Here is a 14,207-nt window from a genome sequence, read left to right as displayed (position 1 = left end):
CCTAATGATTGAGCCAGTAACTCACTATCATAAGCCTATTACACACGGGCCGAATGTCGGTCGGCATCGGCTGGGTCAATAGAAACTAGCCGACATTCCGTCCATGTGTATGACGGCTGGCTTCTGTGGAAGGGTCGTGACTGAAAAAGGTCTGCTGAATGCTGAACTGCCCACACACGTCCCTTTCAGCCAATGGCAGAGAGCGCTGCCCCCCCCCCCCCAGAACACAATAGCACTGCAGGGGAGAATGCTGTACTAACATCGGATTGTTAGTACAGTGGCTCCGACCTGAGCCGTCAGGTTTTTTTTTTTTCATTCAACCCGCTGGGTAGTGTGTACGAGGCTTTGTTTCTCTTCTCTGGATGCAGAAGCAACAGAGACACTTTAGGACAGCAGCAATGTCAATTTGTGGAGAAGGTAGTAGGGTTGTGTTAAATGCATTAGCAGATTTAGATTGACTACCTGACTCACAAACTGAAGCTGAACTCCATCTAACACCTTTTAAGCTGTTATAGAAACAATTCTTGTTCCATTTGGTATAAAGGCTTTGCATAAAACAAAAAGAGCCATTACTGTAAAGTTAGTATTTAGATTTTTGGATGATACAGCAATCAGCAGTCCTAACAACTACTGCTGGTAGCTTCAAAAAAATGAATCCTCACTCACCCAGTACAGGACAATGGTCTCTGTAAAACGATCCTCCTTTGGCATCTTGCACACATTTCAGATCAGACTAAAAAAAGAATAGAACAAATGCGTATTCAAGCATTTAAACTATACATTTCACAGATCATTCATTAAACTACTTACATTTTAAGCCTATGTTCAGCCAAAATCAAAAACAGGAAAATCAGCACAGAGAACATAACTCATCCCTTGTGCTGATTCTTCTACTGTTAGTAATCCTCCTGTATCCTGCTCCCCTCATCCCCATTGCCGTGAACTTCCAGTGCAGCGGAGGTTATTACAACTGTCATAAGCTCTCATCAAGAGAGCCTGACTATGCCTGCCTCTTTATGCAGCTGTATGACAGCTTCTATGAATGAAAAACTATCTAAGAATAGAGGATGGGCAGATGATTGATAGCTCTGCCCCCTTCCTTCATAGATCCTGTTTCAGTCACAGAAGCTGTGGTATAACTTCAATGAATGGAGCAGCTAGGCGGAAAGGGTAGGCATAGTCAGGTTCTCTTGAGGAGAGCCTGCGACAGCCCCTTAGTAGTAACAATTCCTGCCGCACCAGTAGACTACAGAAGCGGGAAACCAGAATGGAGGAGGTTTACTACTAACAGCAGAGGAATAAGCAGAAGGGACACATCCTACTTGACCAAGTTATATCCATTGTGCTGATATTTCTGTTTTTGATTTTGGCTGCACTTAGGCTTTAATAATAATTATCACTCTTGGTAAACCAATTTTGGGTTTGATGCGAATACCCCATAATAGCCAGAGGTTTTATTTTATTTTTTTTTAACTGTCCTCTGAATGACTGAATGTCATATACGTCATCTCTAATGATAAGTATTGTATACTTGAATGACTGTTAATTGTACAAATCCTATCGTCATTGATGCAAGATATTACTCGCAGTGCTCTTCTATTGAGGTGACAAAGTTACATCTCTCATACAGTAAAAGATCCTGTATTCCCTCTCCCCACACCCTTTTACAAAAAGCCTTGTATTCACTTCCCAAAAGGGTTTCCTCGAACGGACAACGGGAGGTGCTGTTTTACAGCCTCTCCTCTCATTTACCCTGTACATTCACAGAACACCTTGCGTTCTGTGAGAATACCAAACTTTTTGCGCATGGATGAGGAAAGAGGAAGGGGAGAGAGCGAACAATAAAATTCTCCAGAAGGAGAGCACTGTTTGTAGTATCCGGCATAAAGGAAAAAAGAATTTGTACAGTAAACAGAAGCCATACAAATGCAGGATGCTCATCATTAGAGGTAACTTATGTCAGTCACTTGTGCTGTTCACATGTCCTGCAATGATCTGTGAGCATCAGCCACTGATAACAGAATGCGCTTACTCAAACTAATTTCATTTAATATATTGAAAGCAGTTAGCATACAGTTATTACTTTTTCAAGATTCCAGGAAACTAGCTCCTACAACTGCACTGTCAGGAGAAGCAGTAAAACACAAGAATGAAGTAGTAAGCACTCTTTCATTTAAGGTCTGGCACAGGAGCAGATCTCAGGCACACGCGTCATTAATGCACACTCTTCATTTTGGCATAGGTATTCCCAGAGTGGCAGAGTTTTGTCACTGTTGGGGGTAGGCAGAAAAGGAAATTTAAAGCTCCTGGACAGGATCCACTATACAAGCAGTGGAACGAAAATATGGCAGAAGTTGGGCTTTACAGTGAACTTACAATGATTGAAAACTATCACCTTGTAAAACAACACATTCAGTTAAAAACTGAAATGAAAGACAAAACATTTCTGTAAAGATATAAAAAAAAACATAAATACCTTTTTTTCCCCTTTTACATAAGTGATCACATTCCCTCTGTTCTCAGCTTCATAAGAGCTGGGAGGAGGAGAATCGGCAACACACTGAGCTTCCCTGTGAATGGCTATGCAGGGGAGGCGTGTCAGGACAAGTCTGATCATTGGAGGAGAGCAGGCCGAGTTCCCAGCACAGCTAGAGAACTGACCACAGTGTGTTATCCTGCTTAGTGTGGTCAGTTTTTACTAGGAAAGCAGAGGGACTGGCAGGAACATCAGGGATTTCACATAAAGGAAGCAATACAAAGAGAACAGGATACTTTTTTATACAAGTACATGCTACAGCAGGCACATATCAGGAATATGAAATGTTTGGGTAGCAAACATTTTAACATCAAATGTTTTTGTGGTAGTTCAGAAATGACACAAACCAGCAGCTCCTGCTGCAGCCTTTCACCTTGTGACTTGTATTGCTATAATGTTGCACTCAGATCATTGGTGTATAGTCTACTAAGGCAGCCCATAGAGGAGTCGGATTTTTTTCATTCAACCAGTTAATTTTTGCAATTGCCATTGAATCCCTGGCAATTGCCATTCGCAGTCACCCCGACATTAAAGGAGTCGCATGCGGCCCACATGAACACAAATGTGCTCTTTTCGCGGATGATCTTCTCCTCTTCGTAACATCATCACTCATCTCAACCCCTAACATTATGAAGCTACTTGAGCGGTTTTGGGAATTCTCAGGTCTTCGGGTCAATGTTTCCAAATCCGCTGCACTGAATATTTCAGTCTCACCTGACCTACTCAAGCGCCTGCAAACGTCCTTCTCTTTCACATGGAGCACGAAATATATCCCCTATTTAGGAATCAACCTCACCCCTAGATTTGACCTGCTTTTTTACAACAACTACCCCCCTCTGTTCAAAAAACTTGAAGCCGATATGTCCGCTTGGTCTAAACACGATCTGTCCTGGCTAGGTAGAGTCAATTCCATTAAAATGACCCTCCTTCCCCGCCTCCTATACCTCTTTAGATCCCTACCAATCCCAATCAAGAAAGCTCAACTACTCAACTACTATTTATATGGGGCTCCAAAGGCAGGCGATGCTCCAAAGAAACACTTTACAGACTCAAAACACAGGGAGGTCTAGCTCTACCCAATATTTGGTGGTATTACCAATCAGATCAGCTGGCACAGATATCCATGGCCTACTCTAAGGGCCCTAAACCCGACTGGCTACTGATGGAGAGACAAGCAACACCGAATCACACGATAGACTACTTGCTCTGGGCTGCTCCACGCCTCAGACCAGCGATACTGGCCTCGACCCTCTCTCACTCGATGGCCCTCTGGGATAGACTACAAAAAAGTCCTGCTTTAACTTCCCCCATTTGCCCACTTTCCCACAACCCAGAATTTCCACCTGGTCAAAACATATTAGCATTCAAAGGGTGGCTAAACAAGGGCCTATACAGGATTGGACACTTCCTTAACTCCACGGGACCCCTCTCTGTCGGGTACTGTGTCAGTAAACTGGATATGCCCAACTCCGAGAGATACAGACTTCACCAAATTACTCACTTCCTGAGATCAAAATGGTCAAAGGATTCAGGTCTCCCTTCACTAACAGCATATGAATTGTGGTGCGCCAACGTAAAGGATCAGAAGGGGGGGTGTCTCCATTATCTATAATTCCCTAGCCGGCTCCTCTTCCAAACCACTTTATGCCCGACTTTGGGAACGGACTTGGCAGTTGAGTGGGACTTGGATAAATGGTGCAGATGCTTTCACAGATCGTTCAAAGGAATTATGAACACCTCTCTAATGAAGGCTAGCATTAAAATATTACACGTTGGTATCGAGTTCCGGTCACCCTGGCCAAAATTTTCCCAGACTCATCCCCTCTGTGCTTCAGGGGCTGTGGCCATCTGGGATCTATACTCCATATATGGTGGACATGTCCTCGAATCCGGAAATTCTGGAACAGCTTTTTCCACTTATTGCGAAAGATCACGGGAGTAGCCGTTCCACGGGTCCCGGAAATAGCTCTTCTCAACGTTCGGGTAGAAAATATACCCAGACACACACAATCCCTGATCTTTTATATGCTCTTGGGTGCCAGAATCACCATTGCCAGAAATTGGAAGGGCCACACAGTACCGCTAGCTGAAATGAAACGTAAAATCTCCTGGATCATGGCCCAGGAGAAAATGGTCAGCAAGTTGCTGGACAAAACCCACAAATTCAAGTCCATTTGGGAACCTTGGGCGAAATACATGGGTATACCGTTGATTCCAGAGATGTAGAAAACTCCGATTCCTTCTTCTCCCTCTAGGTGGCATTCTTTCCTTTACTCTTCTTTGCTTTACTCTTCTTCTCTCCTCTCCTCTCTACTTCTACCCATCTCCCTCTCATCTCCTGAAGCTTATACTCGACTTTCTTTCCCCCCGTTTTTCAATACTTCTCTTTCCTCCAGTGGAGAAAGAACATATCTCACAACTGACTTCCAGTTGGAGGCATTGGGCCGCTGCAGTCCATTCACGTTCCTACTTTACATTACGTTAAGTTATGGTTTAAGACAGCTTGATTCAACCGCACAATAGCAAATAGCGGGCATGTGTCCAGGACTACGGTACTCAATATGGTACCCATGAAAGCAACATTTTGAGCAGGCCGGAGCAAATATGCTTCCATCTTCAGACCAGCCATGTAATTTTACTAGATAGGGTTGCCCCGGTCAGCCACCTCCACAGTATGATCCCCTTGGGGTGGAGGGACTGTCCGGCGAGAGCAATCTCCTTACCAGCTTGCAGCAGGCTGCAAACTAGATAGGAAGAATGGTGTGTTCCGCTCATTGTACTTAGATAACTTGACTGTGTAAAATAGTTGCCCGAGCCCTGTAATTGCACCAAGCACAATCATCTTCTGGGAAGGTAACCTTATCTCTACTATACCTAATGATCTGCTATTGTTGAATACTGTGATAATGTACCTGGTGTAGCTCTGTGCGCCCATCCATCTAGCATTTTTGGCTTTTTATTGTACCATGTATCTATGTACCATTGTTTGTTATACATTCAATAATTTAATAAAAATATTGAAAAGAAAATTACAGTCTGTTTGCAAAATTATAGTACTGATGTATATTGTGACATGTCAGGAATTAATGGAGGTTTGTAAAGTTACTTGAAAGTTCAAACAAAAATTTTCCAGCATGCTGTGCTTTTCTAGCGAAAAAGGATGCTTGCAATTTTCTGCAACCACAGGTTGCAGAAAAGAAAAATCACTCAATTCCCTCAACATTGTCAGTGTTGATGGGGGAATCCATCCTGCGGAGTTATTGTGTTCTCCCGGAGGCGATTTTCTGTCCCTGCTGGGAGAACACAGTGATTATTGCTAGCAATAATCGCAATATAAAAATCCAACAAGCTGCTTGTCGATCGATGGATCAATCAGCGTGCCCATAAATAGTTCAAATCTCAGCCGGTCCCTGCTGACCAGCTTAAGTAGATAAAAAAAAAGTAGCACTGGAACAGCTGTGATGATCAAAATACACAAAACACCAACCATTTCAACCCTATTGAATAGGTATTAATTGCTTAGCTGACAAAAGAACTTAAACGAAGCACCCAAACTAGTAGCAGATGTAACAAAAGACAGAAGAGAAAGAAGCATACAAAAGAAAGCCACTGTATTCAACTTACCTCCCCCACTCCAAACATTCCTTGTTTTTATGTCATCTTGGAACTACTTACCATGCCTTCAAAGCCAACTCTGTAGAGGTTTTTAGCACCATTGTCCCAGAGAACATAAGCAGCACTGTGTGGACTTGATGCACTCCAGTCCTGTATCTCGGTCACCTAAAGGGGGTTGCAAAGAATAAAAAATCTGAGACTTGGCTAAATGAAAGCACATAAAGAAAAACAATATTATGAGCCCTTTCACACCGGGCTGCCCATAGCGTTGGCGGTAAAACGCTGCTATTTTTAGCGTTTTACCGTCGGATTAGCGGCGCATTTCGGCCGCTAGCGGGGCGCTTTTACCCCCACTAGCGGCCGAGAAAGGGTTAAAACCGCCCGCAATGCGCCGCAATAGCGGCGTTTTGCCGGCGGTATCCCAGCGCTGCCCCATTGATTTCAATGGAGAGCAGCGGTGGAGGAGCGGTAAACACTCCGCTCCTTCACTGCTCCAAAGAAGCTGCTGGCAGGACTTTTCCTGACGTCCTGCCAGCACTGGAGACAATGCTGCAGCTGTTTGAGGGCGGATTGCAGGCGCTATTTTTAACGCTATAGTGCCTGCAAAACGCCCTCGGTGTGAAAGGGGTCTAACAAAAGTTACATATTAGACCAAATTTAATCTTTGCTAAACTGGTAAAATAAAGGCAAACACAACAACCTTTCTGCTTTACAGGGAATACAAAGCATATAAAAATCAAATCATTGTGTTTATCAATGCCAATTACTAAGTAATATTCACACATCTAGCTGCCTGGGCTGAAAGATCAAATAATTTGTACATTATTAAAGCCTCGTACACACTACTAGTTTTTTTCGTTCAACCCAGCAGGTCAGAGCTGCTGTACTAACAATCCGATGTTAGTACAGCCATCTCCCCTGCTGTGCTATTGTGTTCTGACAGGGGGATGGCCCCCCACCAAAGCACTCCGATCAGAAACTAGTCGGCAGATCTTTTTCGGTTATGACCCTTTGGCAACCAGCTGTCGTACACATGGGCCGAATGTCGACTGGTTTCTATTGAACCAGCTGATGCCGCAAGAACATTTGGCACGTGTGTACTAGGCTTAATTGTCCTTAGATTCAGAACTACGGAAAATTATTAGAACCCTGGGGTGCAGGAGACGCGTGCGATTAATTCTCATAGGCACCCCTACGCATCTTACAAACACGGGTTTATTCTCAGGCACTAAATAGCACAGTTAGGCTGCTTTCACATTAAAAGCTGGCCATTAGCAGTAAAGCACCGCTCATTTTAGTGGCACTTTACCGCTGTTTAGGCGGCGATTTTGGCCGCTAGCGGGACGCTTTTAACCCCAAAGAAGGGGTTAAAAACTTGTGTGTTGCGGCACTTCAGAAGCGATGCCCATTCATTGCAATGGGCAGGGGCTCTTTGGAAGCGCTGTACCCAAAGCACCCCAAAGATGCTGCTTGCAGGATTTTTTCGAACGTCCCGCAAGCACGCTGCCCGGGTGTGAAAGCACTAATTGCAGAGAATTGGAGGCAGTTTTCAGGCGCTTTACAGGTGCTTTTTCCAGCACTAAAATACCTGAAAACTGCCTCAGTGTGAAAGGGGTCTAAGTTCCTGTTCACACTGCAGCGATGTCCGACATCGGATGTGATTCACACCGCACTGCAGTGCAAATCACATGAGATCTCTGTGCGATGGGATTTCAGCCATACTGTGGGAGGTGCTTTTACTAAAGGAAGAATTGGGACCATGTTCCTGCTTTGCAGACACACAGGATCCATGCCTTTCCACCTGTCGGCACAGCGATCTGTTTTGTTTACATAGGCAGACCGACATTCTGGCTCTCTGCTGGATGATCGTCGAGTGCCGGCGGACATCAAGTCTGCAGTTCTCACAGATGCTCCTGCTGTGTATAATCACAGCAGGAGCGGGCCACCGCCGACGGCACACATGTGTGTCCCCCCCCCACCATCCAGAAGTGTCAGATCACGTACTAGGTAAGTGATCCAACACAGCAGAGCCACCTTGCCGCCGTATACGCAAGTTATATTGTCGGCAAACAAGTAAAATAGTAAAAAAATTTTAAAATTTTTAAAAAATAAATAAAAAACTACTGACACAGTCCATGCGTCATCAGTGCTGCATATTAGTGCCACTGTCATATGACATTAAAAAAAAATATCAGTATCGGCGAGTACTTGAAAAAAAAAAAAAAGTATCAGTACTTGAACTCGGTTTTAAAAAAGTCGTATCGGTGCAACCCTAATCAGCAGTGACTCATGCAGATAGTAGAGGAACAAGACAGCACACAGAAATGACACTTAGTGTTCTGGATTGAGACAAGTACACACTATAGAAGGATATGCCGTTTTCATATTTCATGACAGAGGTTTACAATCATTTTAGGGTTTGCAGGCTTAGCACAAGAAGATCTTATTACAAGTTTGACTTCTGACAGAGAAAATTAGAACTGTTTCAATCGATCAACGCAAAATGCTTTATAATTTAAATGTGGCTTTATTTTCGTTGGTTTACTTAGAAACGGAATACCTAAACTACTACATTTGCTTAGCAAACACACAGGGAGTGGGCAGTCAGATGTTGGATATTGAAAATTTGCATTTCAATGAACATTATGTGGCTAACCAATAAAAGTTTGAGTCAGCTAGTTTAAAGGCCTCTGTAGTTGTCACAATTACACACCATATGCCACAGCTAGTGAAAGGTTCACATGAAGCATGAAATGATTTATTCATATAAAGAGGCAAGCATATGAAGACAAATGAAAATCCAGCATAAGGAGCACACTTTCTCTACCCTTTTATTTCAAGTCAATCTCTGAACATGCAAATCATTTCAAAAATACACAAACCTATGTATGTATAAATAAAACCTTCATCTTAAAGTCCAACTCCAGGAATTTAATAGCGGTATTAAAAAATTTTTTAAGGCTTTTTTCACCTGGTGATCTGGCCAGTAACACACCTCCTGTATTAGAATGCCTCCACTCTGGATGACAGCAGTATTGTCAGTCTGGGACAGGGGGAGTCGTATTAGATGTACTAGCAGATTTGGATACACTATCAAATGAAGCCAAACTGTCACTGCAGTTACATCAACTGTTTTTTTTCTTTGGGGATAAAGATTTTAGACGAATAAATAAAAGCTGATTATTGTTATCCCCACTGTCAACGTTAAATGCTTTGTCTCAACACTTTAACTGCTACATTTGGAAGGACAGCTTGTTCTGTTGAAAAGCAACAGACTTAGACTGCTTTCACATTGAGGCGCTTTACAGGCACTATAGCGTTAAAAATAGTGCCTGAGAGCCTCTCCTCTCACTCCAGTGTGAAAGCCCGAGTGCTTTCACACTGGAGTGGTGCGCTTGCAGGACGGTAAAATATGTCTTGCAAGCAGCATCTTTGCAGCTCTGAAGGAGCGGTGTATACACCTCTCCTAAAGCGCCCCTGCCCACTGAAATCAATGGCAGCGCCGCTTTGCAGCCGGTTTTAACCCCTTTTCGGCTGCTAGCGGGGGTTAAAAGCGACCTGCTAGCGACTGAATAGCGCCGCTAAAACGACGGTAAAGCACCGCTAAAAATAGCTGAGCTTTACCGTCGACGCCCCCAACGCCTCAGTGTGAAAGCACACTACCTGGCTGGATCCCCAGATCAAAAATAAAGGTAAGCAAGCCTGAAAAAGTAAACAAATGCAGTCAACATATCAAAGAATTGGTAAGCAGCAATATAATAAAGGTTTGCTTTTGGGTTTAAAGTGGATGTAAACCCGATTCATCAAAATTTGAGCTGGGCACATATCTGCAGTGTTTTCTTATCTCTCTTCAAAGCCCTATGTCCCCATGGCTTTCTCCTGCCCTGTTCTTCTGTTATCAGCATGATAACTTCTGACAAGTTCTCGGACACATGTGATAAAACCAGCCTGAAATTTGTGCCAGGTTGGGTGCTATAAATAAATTAGCAGAAAGCTGCTTTACTCACAGCAGAGCTCTGAAAGTCTCTGCCCATGTGGAGGGGGGTGTGGGCGCCTTTCCTCCAATCAGCTGTCTCCCTGTGTAATCCAACACTGCACTGCTACGTGAGGAAGTGAAAATTCTAAATCGATGTGCACTTTCTAAACAGTATATAAAGCTGAAGACAGCAGATATACATGTAAAACGTATGTAGGAGATTTGTTTCATCCCTGTGCATCATCTGAGGCTGTTCACTTCACTGGGTATATGTGAGGGTTTACAGCCACTTTAATACCATTTGTTTTTAAATGCTCCCTTGCAGTGGGGCCTCCCTGTACTGCAAGGGCTGAACTTACCATATACTCAGTCCTTGAACCCACCCCCTCTGCCCTAAGCTCTGGTCTGTGGGCGGAGCCTCTATGTCATACACAATACATGGACATTACCCTGTTTTGCATGCTGAGAAGACTAGAGCAGCGTTTCTTAATTCCAGTCCTCAAGGCGCACCAACAGGTCATGTTTTCAGGCTCTCCATTATTTTGCACGGGTAATTTGATCAGTTTCACTGCCTTAGTAATTACCACAGCTGTTTAATCTGAAGGAAATCCTGACAATATGACCTGTTGGTGCACCTTGAGGACTGGAATTGAGAAATACCGGGCTAGAGGTGGCCAGAGCCGGTCACAGCTTACAGAACAATTCTAGACATAACAAGCATTTAATCTTTGAAGTTGAGGAAGGAAGGGGGGGGGGGGGGGGGGGGGGTTTTAACCACTTCAGCTCTGGCAGATTTACCCCCTTCATGACCAGGCTATTTTTTGCTTTAGGTACTTTTTGGCAAAAAAGAAAAAGTTTTATGATCAGTTAAACCCCTAAATGACAACAAATACAGTACAGGCAGCTGCAGCTCTTAGTAACAACTGCAACATTGACCTGCACTGCATTAAAATGCAACAGAAAACAGGTCAATGCGTGTAGAATGCAGGCTAACGCAGCATAACGCAGTAAAGAGACAGTTTGCTTTGTGGTTTTTTTTTTTCGCTTACAAACACACATACCAGCAGCCATCTTTGGGGGATTGGAGAGTGAGGAAAAGAGTATGTGCTTTCTGTCAGCACGTCAGGACTTATTGACATTGACGACTTTGTAGCCCATGTTTGGGGCTACAAAGATAACCATCTTAACTCACTCCTTCGCTAACCCATAGGATGTGATGTCACAGGAAATTTTGCTAAATGCAGTGCATTTTAATGTGAGCTAAAAGCGCATCAACACACATCAAAGTGCGAATCAGCGTGTTAAAACACGCATAAAAATGGATGGAATTGTACATCTATTTTCGGTGCATTTTATCGCAAGTCAGGGCGAATTCATCCTCAACGCCACCCTCTCCTAAGCTAGATATTTTTTACTGCTCATTAAAAAATAATAATAATAATAATAATAATGATAATAATAATAATAAGTTTTAATGTACATTTGCCTGTTTGCCGAACACCAAATTTTCAGGGTGTTTGCCCCGATGAACACCCTGCAGTGCTGAATAATAAATTCCATGCTTTGCCCAATCAGGGTGCAGTGTACACTCGTTGTTAAGGAGTGGGGGTTGGGACGCTTGCCGCAGTGTTCTTAACAACCGATGAGTCATCAGCTGTCAATAGGTTTTCCAACTGACAGGTGCCGGTTAAAAAAAAAGCAAAAAAAAAAAAAAAAAAAAGCCAACATTTAAAAGGAAAAAAACGGAGTGAGCTCCCCAAAATACATACCAGACCCCTATCCAAGCATGCAGCCTGTCAGGTCAGGAAAGGGGGGGGGGGTTTACGAGCGAGTGCCCCCCCCCCTTCTAAACCATAAGTGCCCCCCCTCCTGAACCATAACTAGGCCCCTAGATCCAGCGCCCCCTTCCCTCTATGTGAATGAGTATCTGGTACATGCCCCTACCCATTCACCAAAAATGTGTCAACAAGTAATAAACACAATAGACAGTGTCCTTCGATGTAAATCCATTGTTAATCGTGCTGCCCGCCGACCCGAAAAAAATACTGACGTCCTTTTTTCCCACAAATAGCGCTTTCTTTTGGTGGTATTTGATTGCCTCTGCGTTTTTTATTTTTTGCGCTATAAACAAAAAAAGAGCTATAATAAATATTCCCCAAAAATATATATAAAAAAAAAAACACGTTTGTTTTTCCTCAGTTTAGGCCGATATGTATTCTTCTACATATTTTTTGAAGAAAAAAAAAAAAAAATATCGCAATAAGCGTATATTGATTGGTTTGTGCAAAATTTATAGCGTCTACAAAATGGGGAAAAGTTTTATGGCATTTTTATTTTTTTTATTTTTTTTTAGTAGTAATGGCGGTGATCTGCAATTTTAAATCAGGACTGCGACATTATGACGGACACATCGGACATTTTTTACACTATTTTGGGACCATTGTCATTTATACAGCGATCAATGCTATAAAAATGCATTGTTTACTGTGTAAATGACACTGGCAGTGAAGAGGTTAACCACTAGGGGGCAGTGAAGGGGTTAAGTGTGTCCTAGGGAGTGATTCTAACTGTTAGGGGGCTGGGCTTTAACACACAGGACAGTGATCACTGCTCTCGATGACAGAGAGCTGTGATCTCTGTCCTGTCACTAGGCAGAATGGGAAATGCTTTGTTTACAAAAGCATCTCCCCGTTCTTCCTCTCCGTGACAAGATTGCTGACACCCCGGCGGACATCGAGTCCGCAGGACCAGCGGTCACATAGACCGCGGCGGCCGCATCACTGCTTCTTAAAGGGTACGTACCTGTAGGCCCTTTTGCCTACCAGCGCAATTCTGCCGACGTACATCGGCGTGCGCTGGTCGGCAAGCGGTTAAGGCCGATTAGAGTAAATTAAGGGTTAATAAGGAGTTAAACAGAGAAACATTTGTTCATCCCCACTGACAGCTCAAAGAACCGAGCCTGAAAGTATCAGTTTCGGGTATCGGTGCATTTGAACGAGTACCGATACTTGTGCAAATACTCGGTATCGGCACCGATACTAGTATCAGTGCAACCCTAATTTCAGTATCAATATTCTTACCTTGCCTCGCCTCCCATTTCCACCATCTTGGTCTTCCCACTGCCAGTCCACTCCACGTACAACTCTAGCACCAGCAAAAATTCCCCGTGCTGTTATTTTCTTTGACTTGCGCCGAGATTCCAAAAGCACACTGAGGATTAAAGAAAAAATTTCCAAGTGATGAGTAAAGACCAACACTAGAACAACAATTTAATTTCATCATGGAGAGAACAGAGAAGGGTTAGAGCCAAAGTCTGATTTTTATTGCTGCCTACATTCTTATTTTGGATATTGCTCTTCACTTGCTCTTAGAACAGAAGTGATAGGAAATCTCTCCAGTAGTGGAGTGAGGTAGAGTTAGAACTTTTTATGTTGTATGGGTATCAGAGAGACAGCAAGTGAGGGAAAAGTTCCACAATGTCATCACAGACAGAAGTAACAGATTTTTTTTCAAATAAGAAGTCTTTAACGGTGGGGTACCCATTGTGCAGTGAAAATAACAGGTTGACCAAGTTGAATTATTTTCCACACTATAAACAAAACAAAACAAAAAAAAAAAAAAAAAAAAAAAAAACACACTTCCGCTGATGCAACACGGACAGCCCACTTTCCTCTATGGGGATGGAAACAGATCGTCTTACTATTTTCACCAGACCGTCATCCAATCCGATCCGCCAGACAGCAAAACGATTGGGGAATGATTCCCATCATCTGTTTTTAGAGGGCAAATATCCACTGACATCTGCAGCTTCTTAGAGGACAACGGGTGGTCTGATCGGTCTGCCCCTTTGGAAGGGGCCTAAAACATATAATTTCCACTATCAGCAATACATTCACCTCTGTCGGCAGGTTAACAACCACTTTGGAAAAGCCATGTTGTGTATCGAAACATGTTTTACAGCAACAAATTAGATACAACCACAATTCCAAAAGAGCTTGGACGCTGTGTAAAATCTACATAGAAATGGAATGCAGTGATTTGCAAATCTGATAAACCTATATTTTAATCACAATAGAATAT

At 43.2% G+C, this 14,207-nt stretch overlaps 1 protein-coding gene across 2 annotated transcripts in view; it reads right to left on the bottom strand.

Moving 5' to 3' along the window:
* MIB1 (MIB E3 ubiquitin protein ligase 1) overlaps nucleotides 1-14,207 on the bottom strand; it is a 155,961-nt gene that overhangs the window by 130,738 nt on the left and 11,016 nt on the right. For both annotated transcript variants that reach the window (XM_073631454.1, XM_073631453.1), the window contains exons 3-5: nucleotides 13,208-13,337; nucleotides 6,212-6,316; nucleotides 667-733 (exon numbers count right to left, since the gene is read on the bottom strand). In XM_073631454.1, coding sequence (XP_073487555.1) covers nucleotides 667-733; nucleotides 6,212-6,316; nucleotides 13,208-13,337 — 302 coding nt within the window. The remainder of the gene's footprint in view (nucleotides 1-666; nucleotides 734-6,211; nucleotides 6,317-13,207; nucleotides 13,338-14,207) is intronic.

This window comes from Aquarana catesbeiana, linkage group LG05 (genome assembly GCF_042186555.1).
Source record: "Aquarana catesbeiana isolate 2022-GZ linkage group LG05, ASM4218655v1, whole genome shotgun sequence".
Lineage (NCBI taxonomy): Eukaryota > Metazoa > Chordata > Amphibia > Anura > Ranidae > Aquarana > Aquarana catesbeiana.
This window is presented reverse-complemented; position numbering and strand designations above follow the sequence as displayed.